The sequence below is a fragment of the Diprion similis genome, chromosome 12, assembly GCF_021155765.1.
Source record: "Diprion similis isolate iyDipSimi1 chromosome 12, iyDipSimi1.1, whole genome shotgun sequence".
Taxonomy (NCBI): domain Eukaryota; kingdom Metazoa; phylum Arthropoda; class Insecta; order Hymenoptera; family Diprionidae; genus Diprion; species Diprion similis.
In genome coordinates, this window is record NC_060116.1 from 11,550,080 (window position 1) to 11,577,512 (window position 27,433).

The 27,433-nt window shown below is 39.9% G+C and overlaps 2 protein-coding genes across 2 annotated transcripts in view; one reads left to right on the forward strand and one right to left on the reverse strand.

Annotated features, from left to right (window-relative positions):
• Positions 1-2,088: 2,088 nt before the first annotated feature.
• Positions 2,089-27,223, forward strand: LOC124412887. The gene is made up of 8 exons (XM_046893086.1): positions 2,089-2,112; positions 2,364-2,520; positions 3,836-4,080; positions 6,128-6,276; positions 7,458-7,753; positions 8,661-8,750; positions 9,416-9,549; positions 27,173-27,223. The coding sequence occupies exons 1-8, from the start codon at positions 2,089-2,091 to the stop codon at positions 27,221-27,223; spliced, it is 1,146 nt and encodes a 381-aa protein (XP_046749042.1).
• Positions 16,329-27,433, reverse strand: part of LOC124412886 (dopamine D2-like receptor) — a 119,615-nt gene continuing 108,510 nt past the window's right edge. The window contains exons 5-8 of the mRNA XM_046893085.1: positions 26,577-26,677; positions 22,514-22,696; positions 17,728-18,179; positions 16,329-16,652 (exon numbers count right to left, since the gene is read on the reverse strand). Of these exons, the coding sequence (XP_046749041.1) occupies positions 16,444-16,652; positions 17,728-18,179; positions 22,514-22,696; positions 26,577-26,677 (945 nt within the window). The 3' untranslated portion in view covers positions 16,329-16,443. The remainder of the gene's footprint in view (positions 16,653-17,727; positions 18,180-22,513; positions 22,697-26,576; positions 26,678-27,433) is intronic.

The following is a 27,433-nucleotide window of genomic DNA, read 5'->3' on the forward strand; positions in this document are numbered from 1 at the left end:
GGCTGCGCAGACACCGGAGGGGCCTTCTAATCCGAAACTTCAATTAACTGCTGATAAATCAGCCCCCTCATAAGCCACCGGCAGTTGAACCTCCTGCCTGTCGGACGGACCTCTATATATATCTATATGTGAAAATTTGCATGTATTTTGATATTTAAATGCGGGATAGAGTGGCTAGAATTGGGTGGCGGCTGCGTTGCGGGTTCAGGATGAGGATGAGGACGAGTCGAGCAGGAGATGACGCGAGTTTCTGTTTTCAACTCGGCACACGGGTTCACCTATAGGGGTCGGTTCAACTTCCGCCGGCTTAGTTAAATTCTAATTGAAGGGCTCAACCGTCGGGAATAATCTCGAGCTGGCTCTAACATTCGGACAGACTGTTAGCCAAGTCGTTTTTGACTCTCTCCGCTCGCCTTATCCAGTTCTTACTTACTTTCACTACTTTTTTTCACCTATCTTCATTCCTGTAGGCGCTGGACTCGCCGGAAGTTTCAGCCAAGGTTGTACCGATGGGTTTTTGGTATCCGGCTAGCTTGCGAGGCTTAACAAACTTCGCGAGAAACGACTCGCCCGAAGATTTGTGCCTTTTACTCAAGTCAAGAGTCTACCAATCTAGTTAAACACGTCAAGTCATGTGAAAACATGCGTTACGTGATTTATAACGATATATTTGCAGGCGCGATAAGCATGTCTCGGTATATTTGCCTTGACAAAAGCAGGGGTTGAATTTCTCGAGTGTTGCATCGATGTTACGTTATATCGTTACACCGCAACCGTTAGTGTATACGAGTGGATTACTTTCAGAGAGGATTCAAAATCTCTACAATATTCCTCAGATTTCAAACAATATCGTCAAAGATTATAAGCACGCACAAATTCCGACAAATTTTCGTCCCTCTTGGTCGTGCCCACGCTTCGTGCTTTATCCTGAAATTTGATCTTCATCCTTCTACTGACATTAAAACATTATTGTTATACGCTTTGGGAAAATTTCACGAATATCAAAATACTTTCAAGGTCTGTGCCTCGTGGTTTAATTTTCAGCTCAAACTTGTACTTTCTACGAGTGTCCAGGGATTTGGGAGGCATATTCTGTCTTTTCGTCAAATACAATACACAGATTCTATAGCGTACAGGTCACGTGAAAAAATGGAAAGTTATAGATAAAAAAAAAGTCGCCATTACTTTCGTGTACAATTGAACTCAACTGGGGCAATCACGGATACAATTTATTTAAATTCATTCAACTGTTATCCATAAATCATGTGGGTAGGTGTAACCGAGCTGTCCGCATTGTTTGCAGTAAATGCACGGTTAGTGTACAGTATAGTGCTCTACCTCACTCGTACAGATCACGTACACGGTATAAAATTCATACGTGAAAAAAATGTGCAGAAAAAAATTAGGTTCCTCTGTAGGTTATACGAGCGATATCGCCGATACTGGGCAAATATTTGATCCTCTAGTTCGTGGGTTGCTTTCGAAATCAGCTGAGCTGGTAATCTCTGTGTCAGAAAATAACAAAAAATTAATAAAAAGAAAAAAGAAAAGTAAACATAAAAAAATACACCGTTTCGACAGAATTCTCTGTTTACACATATAAATTTTCGGACGTAGACAGGATTTAGATTGAATTTTTAATTCATTTTAAATCCTTTTTTTCGGCGGTGCGGGGGGGGGGGGGGGGAGGGATGTATATTCCGTTATTCCGGCGAAGGACGTGTGGCGTGAGGTGAATTCGCTGGATTTGGGTAGTTGTAAAATTAACTGCGCTCCCGGAGGACGAAAGAAAAGAAAAGGACAGTAGCGTTTCCCTCTCGTTTACTTCGTATCCGGACCTCCGGTTTGCGGAAAGCTTTGATTCGTTCGTCCGGTCGCCACGCGACGCGATGCGATGCAGTTGGGCTGAAAAGAGAGGGAAATTGTAGGGAGGCAGGTACCTGCCGGATGCGAGGCGTCTATATAAACCTCGCCCTCTTCTTCCTTCAATCAGAGTGAACAGTAATTGACACTTGAATTGGCGGCGTCGCGTCTCTAAGTTCTTCATTACTTTGGGACGAATCCTCTTACCGAAAGGACCTCTGCAGGATGAGTCTGAAAATGAAGATCGCGGTGAGTGTTGCGTGGGCTTGTACTACAATTGAGTATAACGTCGGATCGAAGGATAGAAAATTTCCATCCATCATCGCTCGTTTTTCCTTATACTACTTTTGTTTTCCACCGTTCTGTGTCGTAGCGTTTTTTCTTATTTTTTTAGGCTTTCGCCGCAAGCTTTTTCTCATTAATGCCTCTTCGATTCAAGAACCTCTCGAGTTTTCAATGCTACTCTTGTGTAGGTATTTTTACATGTGTTTTCGTTTCAGTCTGCAATTATACTTGCGGTGATTTCAACCGGTTTTACCGAGGGGAAGAACCTGAGATATCGCCGCGGTACGAATGAGTTGAGGGAGTCTTACATCGTCCATTACAACAACAGGGGTGAACCACTCAGTGTGGCTGGATTCGACGAGTTTATTCGTGGTTAGTTTTATCAATTTTTATTCAACATTATACAATATTTAATTGCAAAGAAATACGTAAGATTTAAGACGACGGTGATGAGACAGAAAAACGAGGGTATCAAATTTATCGACGAATGGAACTTACGTCTGGAAAATCTCACGGATTATCGTCTCTAAGGCTCAAGTAGTTGTTGACGCAAATCGTCATAATTGATCAGATCAATTTTCGTCTGTCAGTAAGGGCGTGCTGATTTCAATTTTGGCTCGAAGCCAAGTTGTTGACCTGTTGGATTATACAAACCGTCAGTCTCAAGAGAGAGAACGTTACATTTTTTCCAACCGCTAACACTTTGTTTATAATATGTGTGACGTGGCTGCCTTGGACAGTGACGGTATTCTTTTTATCGTCAAGATGTCTGTCTTTGTTTTATACTTCTGCAGAGTTTCAGAAGTCGTCGTTGTTCTTCTACGTTTGATTAATTTTCCGATATTTTCTCACCTCTCGCAAGTGTGGAGAATCAGAGCTACTGAAACCGAATATTCAATTCCAGTAAGGTGCTTCTTGAATCAATGTCCCTTTTTTTTGGATAACGATAAACAAACTCGATTATTGAAGCGAAAAGTTGATTCATTCGTAATTGATTTTCTTCTTATATTTAATGTTCAGAAATGGGGTTGCTTTTATCCGATAAAAAATTCTGGCGCAATCGAATTTTAATTTTCGTAACGATAATTAATCGAGATGTTGGGGTTTGAAGAGCGAGTTAAAGCACCTTATAATTTTATCTCTTGAGCATAAATGGAGTTAATTGCGAGTACAGAATTTTCAATTAACGTATATCTGAAAACCAAGCATACAGTCATTATTGAAGATTGCGTTCATGATTACGTCTGCGGTTGATATTACACGCGGTTGTATATGCATAAGCGATAGAACTAACAATAAGAAGATAAGAAAAAGAACTTCGTGGCTCGTCAGACTTTTATGTTACTTTTTCATGTGTACGTATCCCTCTTCTTAAGAAAATACGAAAACCATTTTCTCCGTAGAAATTTAACGAAACTTTTCATACTATATACCGCGGTGCTCACAACCAGTCGATACCGTCGTTACAACCGTCTTTATTTGAGTTTTGCGGGACGTGGATCATTCGCTCCCTCCAACCATTTCGTGTCTGGGTGAAAACTTCTTTTCTGTTTCGACGTGCCCCCGCCATTGCTAAGAATAACGAACTTGTGTTATTCCCTTTTTTTTCTACCTCGCCCATACAAGAGGTTGAAAGTCCAATGACGTCGAATTCTCGAAGAAAATTATATCCTTTTTTCGCTTTCAGTTCTTAACGGAAAACAGGCAGCTCCCGGTCTCGCATACTCATCGTATGAGGAAAGCGCGCCGTTTTCAGCTTCTTCGCCCGAAACGACGGCGTCGAAACTGACGACGACTACCGAGGCCACGACTACCCATCAGCCGAAGCCGTTAGCAACAGGAACTTCGACAACTCCGGATTCCGTAGTCATCGCGACGGGATCCCCTGAGCCTGCACACGTCAACGTCGGCTCCACCGAGTCCCCGTTAAAGGTATCCTTCCACAACCCACCCTCGCCACCACGGAGCGAAAAACTTTCTTAAACCTCCCTGCAAGACTGTTTGCTCCAGCGCGGAGCGTGTCTCGGAAGCAGAGTGTCGATGGAAAGTCTCTCGGTGTACACAGTACTCGAGTTGAGAAATGAATTTCACCCTCCGGGGGCTGTTTGAGCGGGGTGGGAACGTCATTGCCGCCTTGGGAATATTAGGGCCTAGGATGTAGAAGGAGGGCGGAGAAGTGATGACGAACTGAATGTCAATTCCACTTGTTTCGCCATGTTTTTACGTTTCTCTTCTTCTAACCCAGAAGTTTTCGGGTACACGGATTGCGGGGAGTTTGGTGTTTCGTTTTTTTCTTTCTTTCCTTTTTTTTCTTCTTATTCGTTCCCATCGTTCCCGCCGTAACCGCGCGGATAAGCCGCAATCTGAAATCCCGACGGCGTGGAAATTGGAACGCCTTATGACTGCGTTTTCATCATCAGCGAATCGAAAACACATGGCAGGTGGGAAGCAGCGCAGGTGATTTCATAAGATGAATTGAAACCCAGCTTCGCGGGCTGCGGTCCTGGGCAAAGTAATTGAGCAGGAAACTAAGTCCACTCAGAGAAAATCGAATCCTGACTGAATTTCTCCCCGGGAACGAATTTGCTTACGGTGGTATACACAGTATAGACGTCGTCCGACGAGTGTTTGTACCCGTCAATTCTCAATACCGGGCATCCAACGACTACCCCTCGGAATTAAATAAATACCACCTCGACCGAAAAATGCTGCGAGCTCAATTTTTGCTTGCAGGATCTCCGAGTAACATCCGAGTTTATTCGTGCCCATCTTATACCTACTCAGGCTTCCCCGCCTCCCCCCCTCCCCCCGCGCCTACTAAAATCCAATGTTTTTCTTTGAACTAGTTTTCGTGCCCATCTCATTCCCGACGAAAGGGAGAAGAAAAAAAGCGAGAGAAACCGGTGCTTTTTTTATTCCTCCTTAATTTCGCCGCATCGTTTTCCGGACGAATAAAATCGATCCCCCGAAGTAAATTCTTTTTTCTTTTCACCCTCCGGTTACGGGGAATTTCTATGCATCTACGTACATATTATTCCCATACGCGCTCGTAACGACACAATCCTGAAGAAAATTCTTGAAATATGTTGCTCTTTGACGGTTTCATTATTCGGGGCGATTCTCGAAGGGAAAAAATTCGAAGCTATGACTGCGGACGCAGCGGGGGGGGGGGGGGGGGGGTTAAACGGCGATGAGGAACAAAGTGAATTTTCTGAATTTCCGGACAAAGTACAATCATTGTTCTTATTTCAGTATATATCTATTCTCTGGGGGGAAAGAAATTTACGAAATTCGATTTCCGCCACGGTTATAGAATTATCGCTACGCATTACGGAGAAAATCGGGACGTACGAAATAAAACTTCTTTTTCACCCTGCACGTGCAGCCCGTTATCCTTTTCACCATACTTTTCAATCACTATAACAAATCTTCTCGATTTTAACTATCAGAAATTCGTTTTACTCAATTATTCTTTCGTGGGAAAATGGGAAAAGGGTTTTTGGAACAAGGATAAATGGTACCTAGTATTCAGTGATCCTGAATGATCACAGGAACCTTTGGCATGTGATCCTGTACAACTGTATATAGTGTCTTGTTGTTAATCTCTTTTCAAGGGTATACATAATGTACAGAGAGTATAGGTCCCTACATTCACGACTGAGTGCACAAAGTGATCTATTGCTTCGGATAATTGGTCCTGCGAGGAATCAAACGGTTCCGTTTCGGGGTTCCCGACAAACATGTTGCTCTACATTATACATATAGTGCAAGGACTAGAAGCGATGGACGATAGTCGACGCCCGACGTTCCCGTTCCCGTTCCCATTCCCATTCCCGTGCCTTCGGCATCGACCGGCTTCGCACTGACAGTTCAATGTATATAGATATAGGTGTCCCCCTGCTTCTGTGTGTTCGTGTGTCCGTGTATGCGTGTTTATGTATATACATATATATACACATACATCTCTTTGTAGGTGCAGTTGCCTCATGAAATGTCCGGTATCTCGGCCCTGCCGGAGGTTCCTGTGTCAACGGACAAACCTGCGCTGACCCTGGCACTAGGACACGACACAGCAGGGATCTCATCTCAATCCTCGGGGTGGCCACAGTCATCGGTCGATGCTCCAAAGTGCGTATATGTAATTACAGATATATCTAAGAGACATTTGTGTGCTCCTAATTTTTTACGACGATAAATGTTTTTTCCGGTTTCTTCAGACTCCAGAAATTACTCTTCAGGTGGTCTGAAGAAATTACGTGTAAGGTGCGACGTGTGTACAATGATAGTAACTAACAAAATATATGGTTAGGAATACATGTCCAAGTATCGCGCGATCATTTTTACGACAGTTGTAAACTCTGTTTGATGATTATAATTCTTCATACCACGCTGCATATAGATGTAGGTATATATATATATATATATTGTGTACGTTTCGATGTTGTTTCACTGTATACGCGTCGTATCGGATGTAGATTACAGAGATGAATTTTAATTGCCTTTTTTAGTTTGACTTGTTTCTTTTTTTTTTGTTTATTCTGCTACGTGAAAAGCATTTTGCGAGAAGTTCAGATTTGCTTTGAAGGGTTAACAGGGGTAAACGAGGAAAATTGAAACCGTCCAACGGGTATCTATATACGTCTACAAGTTATATGTACCCTTTACTTACACACGTATAATGTAGAAAACCCGCACGGACAAAACGTCACAAAAACTATCCCCCGTTAAAGCTCGTACGGCAATTAAATGGTCTAATTGCTTTGAAAGTGACTCTATTTGGATTCGCTCGTGTTTCGTTTGTACGAACAAATTTATAAAGACGAGATGAAATTATTCGAATGAAAATAATTCCAAAAAACTTTTCCCGTTCGTCGACTATAATGTATATACATATATTTACATCGGAACTTTTCTTCATATGTCAGCTGATAAGGGAAGTAACCGCTTAGAAGGAATATGACGAACGTAATGATGCGTAAATATTTAAACCTTTTTTGTTTGCTGTAGGCGAGAGGAAAAAGTATAAAAAGATAAATCAAACCTGCTCGAATTTCACTCGAAGTTTAATTTGCGGTACAATTTTTCCTGTATATTTGTATACAAACAATATTTTTTTGCAAAAAATCGAACCTTTCCATCTAGATATATATACACATTTTTAGAATTTTGCATCTTCGTAGTTGCAAAAGTTTTTCTTCTTTTCGGTGACAATATTATATTCAGTATAAGTTTAAGTCTATCTATCTATCTATCCATCTACGTAGATGTATATATGCATTAAGATGTATATGGCGGCATATTGATTTCAGTCTGGTTACACCGGCCGAGTATTCACCGTCCAAGATGACGGCTTCAAGCTTGAGATTCCCCAACGGGGCTGGGTTTCCCTCAAAGGTGATTTCCCTGCAGCCTGCATCACGACTCCAGACGGTACTGAATTACGTTCCTCCAGCGTCAACGTTGGCAGGGATTGACAGCTATGTACCGGCCAGCCAAACCGTGACTTACGCGAGCCCAGTGCCTGCGGGATTTCAAAAAACCTACGCTTATTCCCACCAGCCGGAAATTCTGAACTACGCTTCGTATCCGGGTCAAAACGTCCAAGGTATTGCGGCTAACTTAATAATCGTCGACGCGTCGAAAGATCCGCTGTATATGGCGCGAGTTTTATCTTGTTAAAAGATTGCAGGATATAAGAACTGTTCTGTTTCTATCGTTTGGACGGTTTCTAGATTCGTTGATACCTGAATGAAAATTTAGTTTTCATATTTTCACGCGATTCACAATCTCGATTCAACCCGAATAATGGAAAATAGATATTGTATGGGTATAAATGTAATATATATGTATACACACAATATAAATTTATCTCAAAGTACGATTCGACGAGAATATATCTTCCGCCGTTAGGCGAGAATTAAAGCCACTGTAGGGGGAATGAAGAAAGTTCAAAGATAAAAAAACAAAACAGAAGAAAAAACGAATAAGGTGAAATGGAAAAGAAAGAACGACGCTTATCGAAGTATATTATTATTCTGAAATTCTTATTGAAAACGGCGTGTATAACAATAAATCATTTTTGCCATTAAATACACATTTACGAACACGCGTATACACATCGTCTATACATATATATATACATACAGAGCGGCCGGGATGCCTCGATCATTACACATCAGCCTAACGCGAGATATATATTATTCAGCTTTGTTCCGGTGCAAGAGAAAATTCTCGTCACGCTACGGTTCTTCGAATTTTCATTCTTACTTAAATACATCCATCTGGGACTTGTCCCCTATATTTATATGACCTAAAATTACGACATGATTTTTTATGCATCTTTTTTTACGTTCAACCATTTCTGTCTTTATTGATCGATCGGAGTGCATTTTTTCATCACACAAATTATTAGACGAACGAGAGAACTTTCTCAGGATAGCATAAACACTTCTCACCAATGCTCCTATACCTCATTCTCTATCTAATATCTCTGGTCTCTTTCTTTCCCGCAGCCGGTAACGTGCCACTAATCGTCCGGCAGTCGCCACAGCTCATTGACATAGGCCAAGGCTTAGGTCAGGGCTACGGATCCGCCCCGCAAGGTATGAATTATTGCACGAAAATATCATATATTAGCGTATATTTGCATAGCGGTAGATCCTTGTCGGCAGGGTCTGAACAAGGCCACAGGATGTCACTTAGCAATGGCTTTGATACCGGATATTATATGCCTCCAGTGAAAAATGAGCGTATACCTACACCATCAACTTTGTTTCGTTGATACCTGATTCAAAGCTCTCTATAATACATGTATATTTGTACAGTCCGGGCGTGTCGAGATTAGGAATAGAAGATAACGTCCAAGAAATCGATTTATTCAGTGCTTCACCAGTTGGAGGGTATAATTCACCGCTAACTGTATAATCGTGCATTTGCTCTCTTGTAATACCCGCTCAAGTATACCTTTGGTATTAATAAACGCGCAGCAGTATTCAGAGGATCGGATTATCCTCGGCAAAGTGCAGAGTAAACCACTTTAGCTGCATATCAAAGTCGGTGAAAAACTCTCTGCTTGAACGCAATTGTTCCGAGACATAATAGGTAGGAGAGAAGCTGAATCACATCAAAGATAAGTTCGAGTCACGTGTTTCGTCCGTGACAGAGAAAAGTAAGAAAGAAAGAAATTAGCAAAAAGATCAGGATCAAGCTGAAAATCACGTATATAAAATACACCAACGCGATACGTACGTACTTTACTTTTTTGTAGAGCTCGCCGTAAACTTGGGCGGATGGGGTGGCGTCGAATATCGCGGTCATCGTTCGACTTCCCAAGCAAAACCCGTCCTGGGTACTGCCAAGTTGGGATACGGTGTTCCCGTTTCTTCGGCTGCCCTTTCCAAGGTCTGTATACCGACACTTTACCTCCTATTTTCTCTCCTTTCAAGTGTTACTCTTCTCTACGGAGAAAGTGGCTTCTTATGCGCAGCCACATATTCCTCTCTGGATACCTCGTGTCCGTCTTCCTCCCCTTCCTCCCCTTGATCTCCGGGATAGCCGTTCGTTCAATCGCGTTCCCATAACGCCTCCCGGAATTGCTTTCGGCGAGGGGTATTATGTTGATTATTCGACCTATAATGTAGCTAAAAATATCATGAAAAACAAGTTTTTCAGTTCGGAAATCGGTGAAAAAGGTTTTCTTTTTCTGCGTTTCTGAAAATCTCCTGCTCTAAGGGGCCAAAAATGGGATTTCGTGATTACAAGTGGCAGATAATGCAGGTATGATTATCAGACGAAAGGAACTTTCATCTTCCCAATGACACTCGGAGGAAAAAACAAACGATAATTATTTTCATGACCTGACCATAAGTATAAGTCAAGTTTTTGTGGCGTACGTGAAAGACTCGTTTTTTTGCTTCTTTTTTGTGGATTCGGAAGTCGGGATTGCTAATGCCATGCTAATTTCGTTGGCTATATAGCTGTCCCATTAACCCGTAGGGTTTTTATTCTCAAAGTAAATTAGGACACCCTTATGGAAATAATAGAGGATTGCGGAAGGTGGGAAATCATTTGTTTCTTCAGAAGAGGTCGCTTGTCGTTTTAATCGCCAGACGAACGCGTTTGCTAGATATTAATTATATAGGCTATATATATTTGACATATTGTTCTGGGTTGATTCTGTAATAGCTCCGACGTGTGAAAACAGGAATCTCGTGATTTCGCAGTGGCAAGATATATTTGGGAAAATATTTACTCTGGACAAAAAACGTTGATCGATACGCTATGCGTCTATACGAAAGGAACAAAAAAGAAAAATCGAAAGAAAGAAAGAAAGAAAGAAAGAAAGAAAGAGATAAAGATTCGCGGCAGGCTGAAACTCTCACCATTTATTTACGCACTACTGCACTGGCGTCTTCAGTCCATTTCGGTATATGTATAACATACAACGTTTCCGAATAAACAACCCCAAAATACGTGTATACATATATATAGATATACATGCATATATATGTTACATACATAGGTGTATATATATATCTATACATATATACATATACGTGAGCAAATAAAGATTTGCACGGTCTAGCAAATGTCGATCAAGTGAAAAGAAATGAAGAAGAAAGTGGTGGACAAAAAATAAGATGAGATTCAGCGTGGAGGCGAAGAAGAGTCGCCGCGTCGCTTTTCTTGTCAACAAATGAAGATTTGCCGATGGCAATCTTCTTTCGAATATTTTTCTCTTTTTGTTTTTTTTTTTATCACAACTTATTTACCTCAAGTTACTTACAACATTTGGCTATACGTATAACATAGGTACTTAATCTATATCGTGTACACACGTAGGTATATATATATGTATAGTAAATATTCACGCAGATGATTGTGTCATATATACGAAATGATTTTTCTTTCAAGGAGATTCCGGTGATCATAAATCGGTCCCGTTTATGGCCTTATTTTTTACGTTAGTGGTGAATTTACTTTTTTACGTCATGAGCCAGGGTTTCGTTGGCTATTGTCAACGTCGCGAACAGAATCGGCGGGGGCGGGGGGGGGGGGGGGGGGGGGGGGGGGGGGGGGGCAGCAACGACGACGGCGGCGACGGCGAAGAGTCGAATGCAGGATATTGGCTTTGGGACCTTCATTGTTGAGTTGCAAGCGACGGGGATTTTCTCTCCCCAGAAAATTTCATGAAAGCAAAAAACGAAAATGACAATGAAAATGCCCGGGTACGAGACCTTGGCGAGGAGGAGGGTCGGGGAGAAGGAGGGAGAAGGGAGATGCGGAAAACAAAGTACGAAGAAAAAAGAAGAGAGAAGAAGAAGAAGAAAAAACAGAAAAATCTTTCCCGTCTACCACTTCGTCTGCCGATTCTTTGTATTATGCACCTACACCAGCTTAATTGTAGCGAAACTATCGAAGAGGGAGAAAAATCTTACGAGAAAAATGAAGGAACGCAGGATATCGTAGATTTCGTTTCTTTCACCTCTTTATATACGTCGTGAAATGTTCTAAGAACTTTACTTCCTTCAGGCTCCATTGACTCCAAGCTTTTTCGTTCCACAACACCTTTCATCCTTCAATTTTTATTAGTTTTTTCGCCATTTTTATTTTCTCCCGATTTTAATAGATTGGCTTCGGACCTGGTTCTTGGTAGAACCTTACTCTCTGGCTTCGGTGATGCACTCGTCCGTTGAAAGATCCGAAGCACCCGTAATCTGCGGCATCGTTTTACCAAACGTAAAAAAGCGCCACCCCTGTTGATGATGTTATTGTTATTATTTTTTTAATACTGTTATTAATTTTATATCTTTACGCTTTTCGATACATCTTCTTGTGTCGGATTGAACTGTGGTATATACGTATAATTGTTATTACCTATATACGATAGATATTTAGCATATTACCTTGTAATATATTATAAATGTAGGAGAATATTATAGATTTTAACTGAGCACGTGAGACGGAAAGAAATATTTATTTTTCACAACGAAAATGTTTACTTTACGATTTTGCATTCTTGTAACGGCCCTCGAGTCTGATCCTTTTCGAAGTTTCTTCGTGGTTAGATACATAAATGTACAAGTACAGTTATTTCTGTAATAAAATTCACTCGAATTTTATTGTGTCCTTCCGATCTTCTTTCGGGGCCCTATTCAAGTCAGATTTTAAGCCTGTATAAAACTCTTTTGACGCCTGCTGATTACAGTGTAATTTAACGCAAGGCTGGTGCGGTTTTCTCGTCGAATGAAAACGGTACATGCGACAAAAAAAATTAATGAAACAACACATTTAACAAATAAATACCTTAATAAAAGGAAATTGCGAAAATTTTATTTGAAAACTTCAGCTTTCGTGAACATAATGGTTAGTCAAATTGCGTCGGTCTCCTCCATTGCAGGCTTACTTAAACGATAATGAAAAATAAATAGATAAATGATAAAGAAGAAAGAAATAGAAAAAAATAGTGTGTAGGTGTTACATGCATACATATATATTTCGCTTTTTCGTATTATACATCTTATTATACGTACCTACCTTTGTTTATTACACGGTATAAAATTTTATTCTTCTCTCCAAATTTTCTTTTTTATTCTTACTTCTCCGCGGGCCACCGTATACAAAGTATCGGATAAATTACATTTTGACGAGCTTTGGTAACTGGCCTATGTATACATATACATACAAACGTATTATAGAGAGCCGCAAATACGGGGGTTGGTGGGAAAAGGAGAATCTTAAGAGCGAGAGAAAGTGAGAGTAAGGGAGGCAGATTATTGGACAAGTGAGATTGGATAATTGCAGGGTAAACGAACGAGCTTGCAGACGGCTAGCCGTTGCAGCAGCGTCTTTAGGGGGGTGGTAAGCGAAATATCTTGGTCTCATTAAGAAAGTGTCTTTGTCCATTTTATTGTTGTTGTTATTATTGTTATTATCATCATCATCATCATCATCATCATTATCATTATTATTACTATTATTATTATTATTATTATTATAATATTCCTTTCTTTCATTCCTCCCACGCCAAGCTACAGTCATCGTTCACGGCTAAGTACATATATTCTTTAATATACTATATAATGTATATCTATTTTTTCCCCCTTACTTATGACTTGCTTTTTGTTTTATGTATATTAATATTATACATAATACAGTTTATATTAATACTTACGTATACGTATAATGTATTGTATGTATATGTATTGCCTGTAATACATTCGGCTCGCGTGCGTGTGTTAAGTGTAGTGGTGGTTGTTGCGAGGTGATCATCAATGCGTTTTCTATCGAGTATTCGGCAGATTCGAGGAATACCTAGTATAATTATAGATACAGTTTGAGTCTCGGCTGCGCTTACGTCACTATGCCCTGTATAGATCACTAGTGTAGGATATATTATTGAAATTGAAAAAGTCTGCGTTTACACACGTATGTCTGGAAATCTTTTATTTTCAATTATTTCTTTTCATCAATTTTATCCATCTTTTAATTTTTTTATTTTTTTTTTTTATATTTCTATATGATTTTATCGAGCGGCTTTTCCATTCGAACGGTAAAAATTTCGTAAAATTCGGGCTCAGTTGAGAATTTTCAGAAATTTTTTTTTTTCACCACTCTTATCTCTTAAGTCTTTTCCTTAATTTTAATTAACTTACTCGAATTCTGTATGCCTTATATTTTATGCAATTAATCATTATTTCTTTAATGTAATGTATAACGTTAATATGTATATATATATATATACCGTACGCTGCTAACTATATATTATATATATATATTATACACTTATACGGCATGTTATTTACAGAAGAGAAATGCATTGGGTTAGAAAAATACATGTAGCGTTCTTACGTAAAGGATGTACGAAAATTTTCTCAAATACATATACCTATACGCGTGTGCGAAAACAATTTTAACGATACAATAATAATAATAATAATAATAATAATAATAATAATAATAATAGAAATAACAACAATAACAACAACAATAACAGCAGCAACAACAACAACAATGGTGATGATAATAATAGCAATAATAAAAATAACAAAGTAAGGTTGCAGCTTGCAAGCATTTTTGGCTAGAATCGTCGTTTTAATCCAATAATTTTGTACAACTATTAGCTATAGGTGTACGTATAGCATGGATAGAAATTTTATTCAGCGCTTATATACCTATATATATAGGTATATTGTATATTTCGATTTTACTATGACTATATGTCGTGAGTATTTCTCTTTTTTTTAATCTAAGGAATTTACTACGTATTTTTAATAAGTTTTGTTTCTCCCTAATAAGTTATACATGCACAATGTGTATTATAGAATTACAGTGTCGAGTCCAAAATTATTACGATCGATAAAATCTTCGTGACATAAATCATGTAGAAATTCGAACGAAAGAACCCAAGAATTGAAGTTGAATATAATAACTCATGCCTGCAGGAGTCGAAGCGTCGCGTCGTCGTACTGAAACGCCATAAAGAACACGATAGGTACGTTAGAGCTATACCTTAACGAATTTCTGTACACTTCTTTTTCACGGTTAATTGTTCTTTCTCTCTTGGTTTTTAATCCTAAAGTTTTAATTGCAATTTGTTGTATTCATTTTCTGTCCGTATTCTCATATTATGTTTGCCTGTTGTAACATTCAACACCGAAAGCAATTAAGCAATGTCTGGAACAAGGTGGCGGTACAGTGTAATACTTTTAATTATACATACTCGTGTTATCTCATGTAAATATGTATATATGTATAGCTACTAAATGTACAGTTTCCCTGCTTTTCAACGCCTAGGTGTATAAGTAATGTTTAAAATTTCAAAACTTCCTAACAGGTATACATAGTAAGAAACAAATCTTATACATCCACCGCGATTAGATATAGTCGATAAGTATCGATACGTAACGAGAAGTCTTATACATAGGTGTATATATATATATATATATGGATATTTATGTATATTAATTTTATATTTACAAATTTACATCACTTAACGACGCTACGATTTTCTTAACGTATTACTTACTTACATTTATTCACTCACTTATTTATTTATTTATTTATTTATTTATTTATTGATTTACTTATTCGTCTATACGACTAAAAATAAGACGGTAAAAAGCTTTGATTGTTAATATATTATTGCGACAGCTTTCATTCCTTTACCATAGGTATAAGAATTAATTCGACGACTTGGAATTTATTATAGCCATATAATAGGCAACGCGTTGAACTCCTTCCCTCCCATCACTATTTACGGTTAGCGTAGTTTTTTTTTCTTCATCTTATTATAATAATATAGGTATATATACTTTCGCGTCTTGAAGCATATTTTATTTTGACACGGCGGTGATGTTAAAAGTGGTGAAAAATTGTTGATATGTTTTGAAATTCGGAATTCGGTTCTAAGAAATTTCTTTCATACAACAGTATTTGCTACGAGTCGTGAGAAAAGTAATTCGTGCATTCAAGGTTTTTTTTTTTTTTAATTCATTTATTTATTTCGCTTTCTTTTTATAAGAGATCAGTGTTGCCACCTTGACAGTGTCACGTCGCGATATATATGTATATATATATATTTATTTACATATACCCGGAAAATTATTAGTATCGAATATCGGCTTACTAAAAGTTTGATATCTAAATAGGTATAGATGGATTCAACCCCGAACGTTCGGTACATTTGAGCGAAAAAAAATTGCAATTTTTATATGAACTTGTACGTCTTTGCATACATGTATATGTATAACTTATATATACGCACTATAATATCCTTATCCATATCTGAATTAATACTGAAACGGTATACATACTTTATTCACCTATTTATACATATATGCTTCTCTCATGGCTAATAAGTTTTCTATAACAATATTTAAATAAATAGTTTTTTTTTCTATTTATTCTATAGTTAGAATGCACACGTTTTAGCCCACTGCCATTCCGAATTAATTATATCTGTAATATACCCTTATCAAAGTAACATTCTTCAGAAGCGATACTTGGTATCCTTCTTGATTTATTATTATTGTATATATATGTATGTACATATTTTCACGTAATCAAAAGTCTTACCTTGAAATATACTGTAATGTAAGAAGGTCCGGTTTATCGAGCGTTTATATCGGTATGGAAATTGTTAAATGAAGTAATAGGTTGAAATGGGAAACAAGCGTAGGTATACGTATATATAGGCAGAGAAAAGAAAGAGCAAAATATCGTGAGAAGAAAATTTTTTACACTGATTAAACATTGTCGAAAGCTAATTGTTTTTTTCTATAACGTAAGAACTACTCATACGCTGATCAGTTTTTTGAACGCTTTTCGAAACTCGGGATTGAATACCGTGTATATAACCGGGTTGACGAAACTGTTCATGTAGCCAAGCCAGGACGTGACGATGAACGCTGTTATTCCAGGTTCGCAGGCGATTGCGAGCTTCACGCATATGGCATCCATCACGTTGCACGTGAAGAAGGGAAGCCAGCATACCAGGAAGACCCCTGTGCAGGTTAATAAAAACAGGTGAAATGTGGGGGCGAGATAAGAATAAATCACCCCCCGCGAAACGTTCGGCTGGTGTACACGCGTGGCGTATATAAGGGAAGTTTTTTCTTTTTTTTTTTCTTTCTTTTACATCGTCTTGGAAAACAGCGCCAGCGGTAGACTCTGTATTTCGGTTATACCGTACACGCGAGAGTCAATCTAACTTGAAGTTATATCTATAATAGTTATTACATTACCGAATGGTGAGAAAATATTTGACAGTCTGACGAAGATTAATTCAAGCCGGGTGGCTTCTCTTCATCCTCCGTTATGGCAACACGCTTCATAATTCTACTTCACGGGGCTGCGATGCGTGCTTACCGAGTTAGCGAGCACGACGGGGTTTTTAATATTCAGTAAACTGTGTCAGTACGTTTGATCATAGTCTTTGACTTTTGAAAGTATTTCGTGTCTTTTATTCTTCTGGCGAAGAAACTTACTCGGCGTAAGAAGATTTGAAATTTGAAATTCAGCTGATTAGCGAAAGATAGTTGAAAGCAGAAATTGGGTGTTCTAAAAGTAATTCTGCATCGCATCGCTTCAAATCACTTTAATTTGTCATCGAAGTGATATTTTCGTATATATATTATAAAAAGCGCGGAATATTTGTATACCGTCTTGAGACGACAGTGTTTTTATTAAAATCTTATTACAGAATCAGTGGCAACACTTCGACGGTTTACGAGATTTTCCCAGGCAGGCTATATCACTTCCCTGTTGGGCAAAGCTACTCGAAACTTGCTCGGCGCTAAAACAAGCCCGGCAGCAGGTCCCGACGCGGGGATTTGAGATAACTTCAGAATTGGGTTTTCGCACAATCATGCATAATGTGATTTAGGTCGTTAGTCCCGCGCAGTATAACCGCTTTAATAATTGGAAAGCGATTTTAGTAGCTACTTCGCTTAGAGTGCGATATACCTTGGCGCGCGAAAATCGCCGACGTACAAACCCCGCAGTAGGTATAACCTACGTGACGAGAATGAGGGCGAAAATCAATCCAACCAATTAACAGAAGCCTGCAGTGTAGCTTACCGAGTACTATGGCGAGGGTTTTCGTAGCCTTCCGTTCCTTCTTCGCCGAGCTTTTCTCCCGCTTCTTCTTGCTCGCCTTGTTCGCCTTGTATATCGTGAACCTCGAGCCAGCCGACGCATTTTTTCTTTCCTTTTTCACAGTCATGCCCCCCAAAACGCTCGGAGTTCGTCCGAGTTGAAGGTGCAGCATGGACGGGGTGCTCCTCAACCTCTTCAGCTCCTGCTTGTTGTTACTTCCGTTTCTTCTCCCCTGCGTCACGGACATCGTCCTCGGCGGCGGTGGCGACGAAGACGACGACGAGGCTGACGCCACCTTCAAATTTGGACTCGAATTCGTCTCGAGTCCTTCGTGAATCGTGCTGCTTACAGGCTCGTAAGACGAATCCGTCGTCCTGGTTCCGTTTGGTCCCCCCCCGGTCAGCTGGGTCTGGGCTATCATACTGAACCGGGAACTGCGATAAGTTTTTCAAAAATCAAATATAGATTTGTCAATTGGGAATGGGAATTTTGACGATGGTCGGAGTGCAATTTTTTAAGCGTAATGTAATCGGATTAGAACGACGAAGAAAATTGTCTAACAAATTTTCATCGTACGTTATTAGCCGGAGAGTTTAGTCGAGAATGATTTTTGTAATCTCGAAATTCATCTACATCGTACAACTGAACACGGTGAGAAGTTTTATCGAGAATATAGACGATCTTGGCGTGAGAAAAAAGTCCACGACATCCGTCTGCAGGCGTATAATAATTTCCGATAATTCATGAAAAATTGATCTCGTTAAACCGTGTAATTAAAGCGAGCAGCTAATTAGCCAGCCAGGCAGACATGCATGACCTAGTATTCCGAAATATCGGGATCAGAATCCACAGAGGGGGACAAAATTGCCTTGATCTCGAGGTAGGCGCGGTGTTATCTATTCACGAGACATCTGGCTCGTAGCCGAGGCTCAATCGGAAGCCAGCGATGCGTCCTGCAGATCATTTACGCGTAGGTATACTATATAGGTATGCCGAAGTGTACAGGATACACGCAGTGTGCAAAGTGCCGACTGGCTATGGCTATGGCTGGCTGTTGGCGAGCTTTTGGCTATCGCCGATGAATGTATTCACGACCCGTATGGCCTTCGCTGTAATACAGCCATGCGACGCCAACACCGATACCCATGCATGTCCAAGTTTATTGCACGCCCTTCTCCCCTCCCTTCGGCTTGCCATTGATACAATGTTCAGTGGAACGTATTATACGTAGATATGTGCGGGGCTGGACAGTCAGTAGTGCGAGTCAATAGGTTGTCGGGCAGTGGTATAGGCGGAGGTGAGGTGATGGTTCGTGGCACCGTTGTCAGGCCAATGTGAGGGTAAACTGGTGTTTTCAAGACTGTTCTTTGAAACGCGATATAATAGGTTCGTAAGGATAAATTCTCCTCTTTCCGTTTCTTCATATCAGTTAGACATTTTAGTATGTTTTGGAAATTTTCGAGAAATTTTAAGTATCTGGATAAATACCAGAGTATGGATAGTTTGTTTTCAAGTCTCTGTATTATTGGATCGAGTAATTTGAAATTCGATTAAGTTTCATTCTACCAATCATGGTACGTTGATTTACTTCACACGTGAACCTAATTGACGTAATTGGCAAAAATGGTAGAAGTGAAAATGCGAGTGTTATTTTACCTTCATTTTCAAATAACGTTTTTTCACAACTCAATTATTATTCTGCTCGAACGTCACTCTGTAAGGTGATCCCTGACAGGTTTAATTGAGTTTCGAGAAACCGACGAAGGAAATCACTACAAAATTTCAACGTTTCCATAGATTGAATACTCGTCTTGTGAAGTTCTTAGAGTACCTAATATATAAAAAATGTGAAAATCTTCAAAGTCGTGAAAATATTGTTCAACCTGCTCGTCCAACCCCCTGGTAAGATCGAGCGAAGATTATTCGGAGGGGGTCACGTGTTTGTTCTTAATTATATACTCGGTACTTTCTGTTATACTCTGTGGTTATTAGGGCGTGGTTACGAGCACGGCGCACGTATGGTTATGGTATCTGCAGACGGTGTCGACTGCACCAGGAGATAGAAAATACGGGGGTGATACGCCCGCAGGGGTATAAAAGGTGTTCGTGTGTTAACTTCCTCGAGAATGAAAACGACCCGTTCTACTTCTCAGCCGAAATGTAACGCCCCATGTTTTTATACCCAACATCCCCCGGCTCATTGGCTTTTCGGTTTACGTTCAACGCCTCGTCCTTAACACCCCTCAAGCCAAGGGTAGGGGGACACGCTTCTCTGTATTATGCAAAACACTGTGGCAAACGAACTTTATAGGCGGGGTTCTCTTTGTCGAGTGCCAAAGTACCCTGTCGCATCGGGGATGTAAGAATGCTTCAACCCCCCACCCCCCTCCCCACACTCACACACACAAAAACGTTTTGTCACGTTGCAGAGGTTGGGTTTGATTTTAAAAAGATGCGCACGAAGAACGAAAAAGAATGAAATATTGTATAGGAGGACAAGAAGTGGAATGGATGGAAAGAATTATTCAGCGTGATTCTCATTATACTTTCAATTTTTTTTTTTCTCCTTCCTCGCAACGATATATTCGGTCGTTGAAGTTTCACGAGCTGTAGGTAGCTGGCAGATAAGAAGATAAAGTAAGAGACACGGCGTAGGGATGCCAGAGGATGAGAAGCGGGCGGGCAGGCAATCGGTTGTTGTTGATTATCTTGAAATAAGATTAATATGGATGAGGCGTGTTTTGCATTTGATAGAGTCATTTCAAACGGCAACGCCTTTGCGTTCCGTTCCGAACCCCGAAACTCTGTCGCCAGTGATCTCGTACCTACTATATCCATCTCTACATCTATACCGAAGCTGAATATCTCCTCGAGAGGTAATAACGAGTCACGCCACCTCACTCAGGCTTTCAACGACTCTCGGAAGTCAGGCTTTAGCCGAGAGAAAAGAAAATTGGAGAGAGAAAAGAACAAGAAAAGGGGGGTGGGGTGGGGGGGGGGGGGGGGGAGGGAAGGGAGATTAAGACTTTTCGAGACAATATTCAATAGGAACTTTACTCAATTAACCTCGTTTCAACGACAATGCGGCCCTGTTCTCGAACCAACGGTTTCGAACATCGGAACGTCGGACTATCTTCCAATTTCCAACATCTACTGACCGCTCGTCCGATTGAAATTTCTCGACTTTTCCTTGAGTGAAATAATTCTTTTCTTATCGAACCAGACTCGTGAAGCACCGGAGAAAATTTTGTACTTTACTACCGACCGTTTGAAGACTTCGGTATACGTAACGTAAAGTTTCGAAGGATTTTTCAAGAAATTAGATGCGAAATAATTTATCATGGAATAACCTCGGAATTGGACTCGCTGCAGAGATTAAAATAATATGGCTCGTTGCCATAAGGTGAGAGCATTATACAGCTCGAGCGTAGAAAGAACAAACTGCAATTAAACTCTAGCAAACTGCAGCGGGTAGGTAGGAGGTATCTACCTACTATACACAATCCGCGGTGGTGGCGATGTAAATTTTCTACAGCATAGGTTTGTGTATATATGTATATATAATAACGGAGACTAGCTAGTGTTAAATTTTTATAAAAATTAAAGTGAACCAGCTGCTTCGCCTCGCGGTCTACCTCATATTGTATATTATACCCGGTGTGTAACAGGGTGTTTCAAAGGGATATTAAAAAAGTCTAGAAAATTTAATACGCGGATGCGTTGCTGGATTACCGAGTTATACAGCCATCATTTAGATATATCTTCCTCGGGGAACAAATGTGGAGGAGGGTGGTTGTGATTTTCCATGGCAGTGCGTTAACCTGAAGAATTTTGTCAAAACAATTACCTCAAAAGCAAAAACAACAACGTTAAATTGAAGGAAAATATTATTAAAACTTTTTCACGCTATTTAGACACCACAATTAGACTATTCGCTGTATAGTTGAACAACTCTCGTAAGACGGAAGGCACGAAGTTGGCTTGCGAGAGCTGCATCTTGTGCAGTGAACCCGGAAGTGGAATTACGCGGTGCACGGGCACTTAATTAGCAAGAGGTAGGAAATTAACAAGAAAACTTTAAAGTTTCGAGCTAAGCAGCCAGTTAGGTTTTAGATATCTCACGTAATTAAAATATAATTATTGAAATATTCTCACGATGATCCGAAGCTTTCAACACACTAGACTCGTCAAGTCAACTCGGCAATTCTCGGATATATTTACAAAATCTCAAAGGCACGTGGACCGAGTTTAAAATCTATGTATACCTATGTAAGTTACAATACTGGGTGTAAGATGCGAAGATTCAAACTTTAGGAACAACTCTTGGTGAAGTAGATGTGCGAAATTCAATTGGATATTTGAAATTCAACCTCGGTTGAAATTGCTTTTCCAATAGATTGTGAAACACTTTGCCCCTCCCTTTATTCCCGCTTCTCGTACGTATTCTGTCTTTGCCATGCTGCCGGGATTCCTAGATGCGATATCTTCTCGCTTTCGGAGCGAAGAAGATCAAAGCACGATTCACGTCCTATATAATTGCTAGATACTCGGATTTTATTTCACAGAGAATTAATTCTCCGTAAAAAAAATGTCCAATCGTCTCAATCACGTTTAACGAGTATACTTCCGTGATGTCAGAATCTGAAAACTCCTAATGTCAGTTCAAATTTGGTAATTTTTGTTCGATTCGACCATCGCCGATGATAAAAGTTTCATAAATTGTTTGAGAAATATAGACGAATTTTAATTCTTTGTCCTGTTGACTTACGCAGCCTCCTCGACAACGGTGGCCAGTATGAACTCGGTGCTCTTATCGTTCGATATAACAACCCCGGGCTCCAAGGGCGTTTCATTTTCGTCCTCGTCCTCGTTGCTCCCCGAAGCTGTGTTCGTTGCTTCTTCAAGCCCGGGTGCAACGAGGGCTGCAGCTCCCAACGCCGTCTCGGCGAACCTTGCAACAGAATAAACACTGCGTGATATTAGTTAGAACCGTGCTAATGAGAGCTGGGCTGCCTGGTACAGCGATTCTTGTTAGAACGACCAGGAGGATTATCGGGCTGGAGGTAGGACTCGATTGATTTATCGTTAGCCAAATTCTTGCCCGTCTATCCGCTAGAACGCCTATCGTGCCGCAGCGGGTTAATTAACTATCGAAATCGAGGGAGATTAGAGGGAGAAAGACAGAGATAAATTGGTGCAATTATCGATAATTGGCTTGTAAGCAGTCACCGATTAACAGTTCGAGAATCGAGGTTTGATTACAGGGCCGAACTCGGAAAGAGGATCGGTAAATGTGTAATAATCCACGTGTTCGTATACGTGCCCAGTACACAAAGTAGGAGTAATTTGCATCGAAGCTAGTTTCACAGTATAACGAGATTTCTTTTTTACAAACCACTTTTACGATCATCTCTTTTCTTCAACCGATTTGGAGTTAATTTCGTCAACTCCAGATCTGCACGCCACGGCTTTTATGCTTCTCGAGTATTTAGTCTCAGGTTTTCAGGCAGAGAATTAAGGGTGTTTACCTGTGACACTAAAAACTAAGCGAAAAACGGAAAAAAAAAACCACGCGAGGAGCAAGATCAAAACGGTAATTTGTCCTTCTCGCTTCTAAAAAAAGTTTTATAATATTTTTTTATAGGATAAGTTGAGTTTAATAAATAAAAGATACTTTTGCGTATTTCCGGCGACCCCTTTCGTTTGACGTATACACGCGTTTTTTGTTGATTCTACGGGTTTCGAGCGACAGCGATTCTCCGGCAGGGATATGCGTTACGCTTCGTTTTTTCTTTCTCTGAAAAATTGTCCAAATTTTTTTTCTTCCTCTCTCACCCGCGTCATTATTAACCGAGTGTTGCTGTCTCCGGGAGCACGTAGCTTTCAATTGTTATGGCGAGCTGTCACTGTCACCCTGACGTGACCCGTCAACGTTGTTTTTACACCCTCTCTCATACGTATAACGTTTCTCTCGCTCCATTAATTTTATTTGCATTCGAATTTATTTCTGCGTCAAAATTTACAACCTGAACAAAGGCTCGTGTACACATGCGTACGCACGTACATACATGTGTAATCAATACATATGTGTATGGTATATATATATTAACATACGCACAATAGCGGCTATCGCGTCAGCGTCGATTCGTCCTGTAAGTGGAATTTTTTTTGTTCCTTTTTTTTTTTACATTCTCTTCTCTTGCTTCCTTTCTGAAAATTCCGAACCTGAATTTGATACCCTCACCCCCTGCCATTCTACAGTAACAAGCAGTGCTTTATCTGTATTTCGCGTGTCAGAGATTGAAAGGGAAATGAAAACATTTGACGAGACATTTTTTCACAGTCCACATGTGAACTGATTATCATTCTTTCACGGGGGTTTAAATTATCGTGTTATAGTTTTGATTTATTCTACATTCATACAAAGTTAGAGATTTCGAGGATAATCAAAAGTTATACACCTAATTTGCTCTACCGTTACGATTAAATATATTTCAACCTTGTTTATCACACGCACGGATGCAAACGAATGCAGAAATGCGAAAAAAAATTAACGATTTTTTTAACAAAGTTTAATTTGATATTTGTTTAATTTTTATTCGATGATAGTTGATTGATATCTAGTCTGACGTAGGTATATGTAACGATCATAGAATAGAACATAAACCCTGCAGCCGAAAGAGGCTCTCGAAGATGAAGATATATGTGTAATAACTTGGCGAAGTTAACGACGTGCCAAGTTTAAGTTTTCCACCCCTTCTCTCTTCCACCTCTCGCACCCCTCACTCTTTCACTCGCAGCCAAGTAGTTATAGCAATTAATCTTTTGATTCATAGTGGCAGGTATTCTTATCAACCATTTTATATCCATTTCTTGTATAATTAGAGAACTTTTCAACACAATTCTTTGCAGTTTTTTGCTTTTTCTGACAGCTATCATTGCGATGCAATTAAAATTATTATTGTTACAAAGAAATTGATTTGAAAAATTCGTGATAATTAAAGGAAAGTTATTCCTCTACACATATATACATGTTTTAAATAAATTATTAATTTTTGGGGTCGCTGATTACGAATCTGAAATCAGACTCTGAAAGTTGTGTACGGCGAAGCGAATCAGCGACCCCGAAAACCCTTGCATAAATATTTTTGACCACATTCAATGAAATTTGAAATTTCCGTCCGCCATATTGATTCCGACGTTTTGAATTTTAGAAATCTAATATCAGATTCGTAATCAGCGACCCCCAAGGCCACGGATTACTATCTTATTACAAAAGTCGAGTCAGCACAATAATATGTGAGTGAAATGGTTAATCGAGGGCGAAGCGGCTTATGTTAGTTACCTATCGGATCCTCCCCCAGTTCCACCCCCCCCCCCCCCCCCCCCCCCCCCGTGCAACCAGCAGCTTCTTACCTCCTTATCCCCGTGAATGCCACAGCCTCCCTCTTACCGGAGCATCGCTATCTCCGGGGAACCAGGACGGCTCCAGCGCACCGGCCTGAGATAATGAGATGAACGAGAATTCGCCAGACGCACCCAACTATTTCCCTGTCATAATTCGTTTTATCGCCGAACGAAGGCCCGGCTCATCGTCAGCCAGGCTGCAGGGTGCATATTAAAGGTGACACGGAGAAGGTAGAAATTACGACGCGTAGAAGGTGCAGTAGAAGACCGTCCGTATATTTATTTATACGTTGATATAATATCGAGATATTATTATCTTATTTAACGTATAAGGTATTCTCGTATCTGGTTTTGCACACGTTAACCCTCGCTTCTTATCACTTATGTATTACTACGTCCGTTAAACTTTTATTGTCAGCGTGGAACGTACGCTGTAGAAATATTCGAATAAAGAAATTAGCCAGAGATTACACACATGCACATGAGTATATGTGTATAACGTATACATACTATAATATGGAATATATACTGCAAATCCGAAAAGAATTACAACCTGGGGATTACGACGAATGGGGGTTATAATGTTGAAAGAACCTGCACTTCCCAATTTCTCGGCTCGTAAACAGGCTCGTGCCTGAATCATCGCCTGAAATGTGTTGTTACATTCTTTGCGAGACGGTGCAGTTTTATTACCCTATATACGTATACAGCATACAACAAAGGAAACATAACACCAAATTTTCAAGTCAAATACGACTTTTACAGAACCGTGTGATGAACGTGTGCGTGTACGGTTGAAGAAAATGAGAAATGTAAAAATCAAGCTTTCGTTTCTCTTTTTTAGCCCACGTCTCGCTGGTGGGCTTTGCACGTGTTCTGTGTTCGCTTTTAAAACGGTATCCGGGTGGAGTGATTTTATTTCATTCAAAGTTTTTTTTTTTTTTTTTTTTTTATATTCATCCTCTTCGCACTTGTATAAAGTAAAGTTGATTACCTACGTAGGGTTGAGTGTCTGGCTTAGGGAATACGAATACGGATTGAGATATAACCTGCGATATCCATGCAAAATCGGTAGGTGTACCGATGAAATTCTCGGCCTTCCGTAGTCTGCAGCAGGCGAATCACCTTCCACGCAATAAGTTACCTTTATCGTTCGCGATTGAGAAGGGAACAGGCATGAGCAGGGAGCTGTCGTTAATCTATGGTAAGAAGGTATATTTCACACCGTGAACTACCCATGCGGGAAGAATTTTCTTGTTTTTGTTTTTTTTCACGTAAAAAATGGTGGCGAAGTTATTTAGATTCATAGGTGTGTAGGTAGGTGTAGGTATTGCACTACGCACGGAATCTCGAGGAGCGAGAAACGCGATACTGTTTACGCTGATTTATTCGGAAACAGAGAGGCGAAATATGAAAAAACTCACCTTCTCGTGTGAGCGATGTTCTCTATTATACTCCCCGGCTTGATGTCACTCAAATTTGGTTTTCTGGCCGCCCGAGCCTTCTTGGCTCTGTTTCTAAGCGCCTGAAACACAAGTAAGCAAATTTAAACTTCATGTGATTTGCGTATAAAGTTATAAACCATTCGCGTGTATGCACAAGTAACTTTATAATATTCGAGGCGATTAGCCTCAACGATTATATCTTCGGAGGGACGGCCTTGGGACTTGGGGAAGCAGAGAAATGAACTGCACTGAAGAGGAATGGATAAAAAAAAAACAACCGAAGAAACTTCGCACTTCGTTCATAAGCTCTTCACCGAGGCAAAGTTTACTCCTGAAGTATATAGGTATAGTCAACGTCAGCTAACAGCCGCCATGCCGTGAACGGGGGATCGATTAAGCTAAGGACCTCAAGCTCACGCTGATCGTTTGTTAAAAATTATCTCTCCGCGAAATATGATCGCGGTTAGACGATCCGTCGGAAATTTACTTTCTTCTCCGTTGAAGTAAAAAAGAATAAAAAAGAAAAAAAAAATAACAATCATACTCAAAATTAAAATCCTACGTTTTTATTTCAGGTATTCCGGGATGTCTTTTCCGTGGTGCTTCAAAGGAAGATGGAAAAATGATTCGGGGATTACCACGGAAGGAGGTTACTCCGAGGTAAGCGATTAAGAATTTGATTATCTGAAAAGTGCTTTTCACAGTTGACGAAATAATAACTTGAAGTCATAAAATAAAGAATCAAAGTTACGAATCTACCTCGAATCGTGACTTTTTTCAATTTCTCTCCGAAACAGACGATATTACGTCGAAGCGAAAATAATGAATTCAGTTTC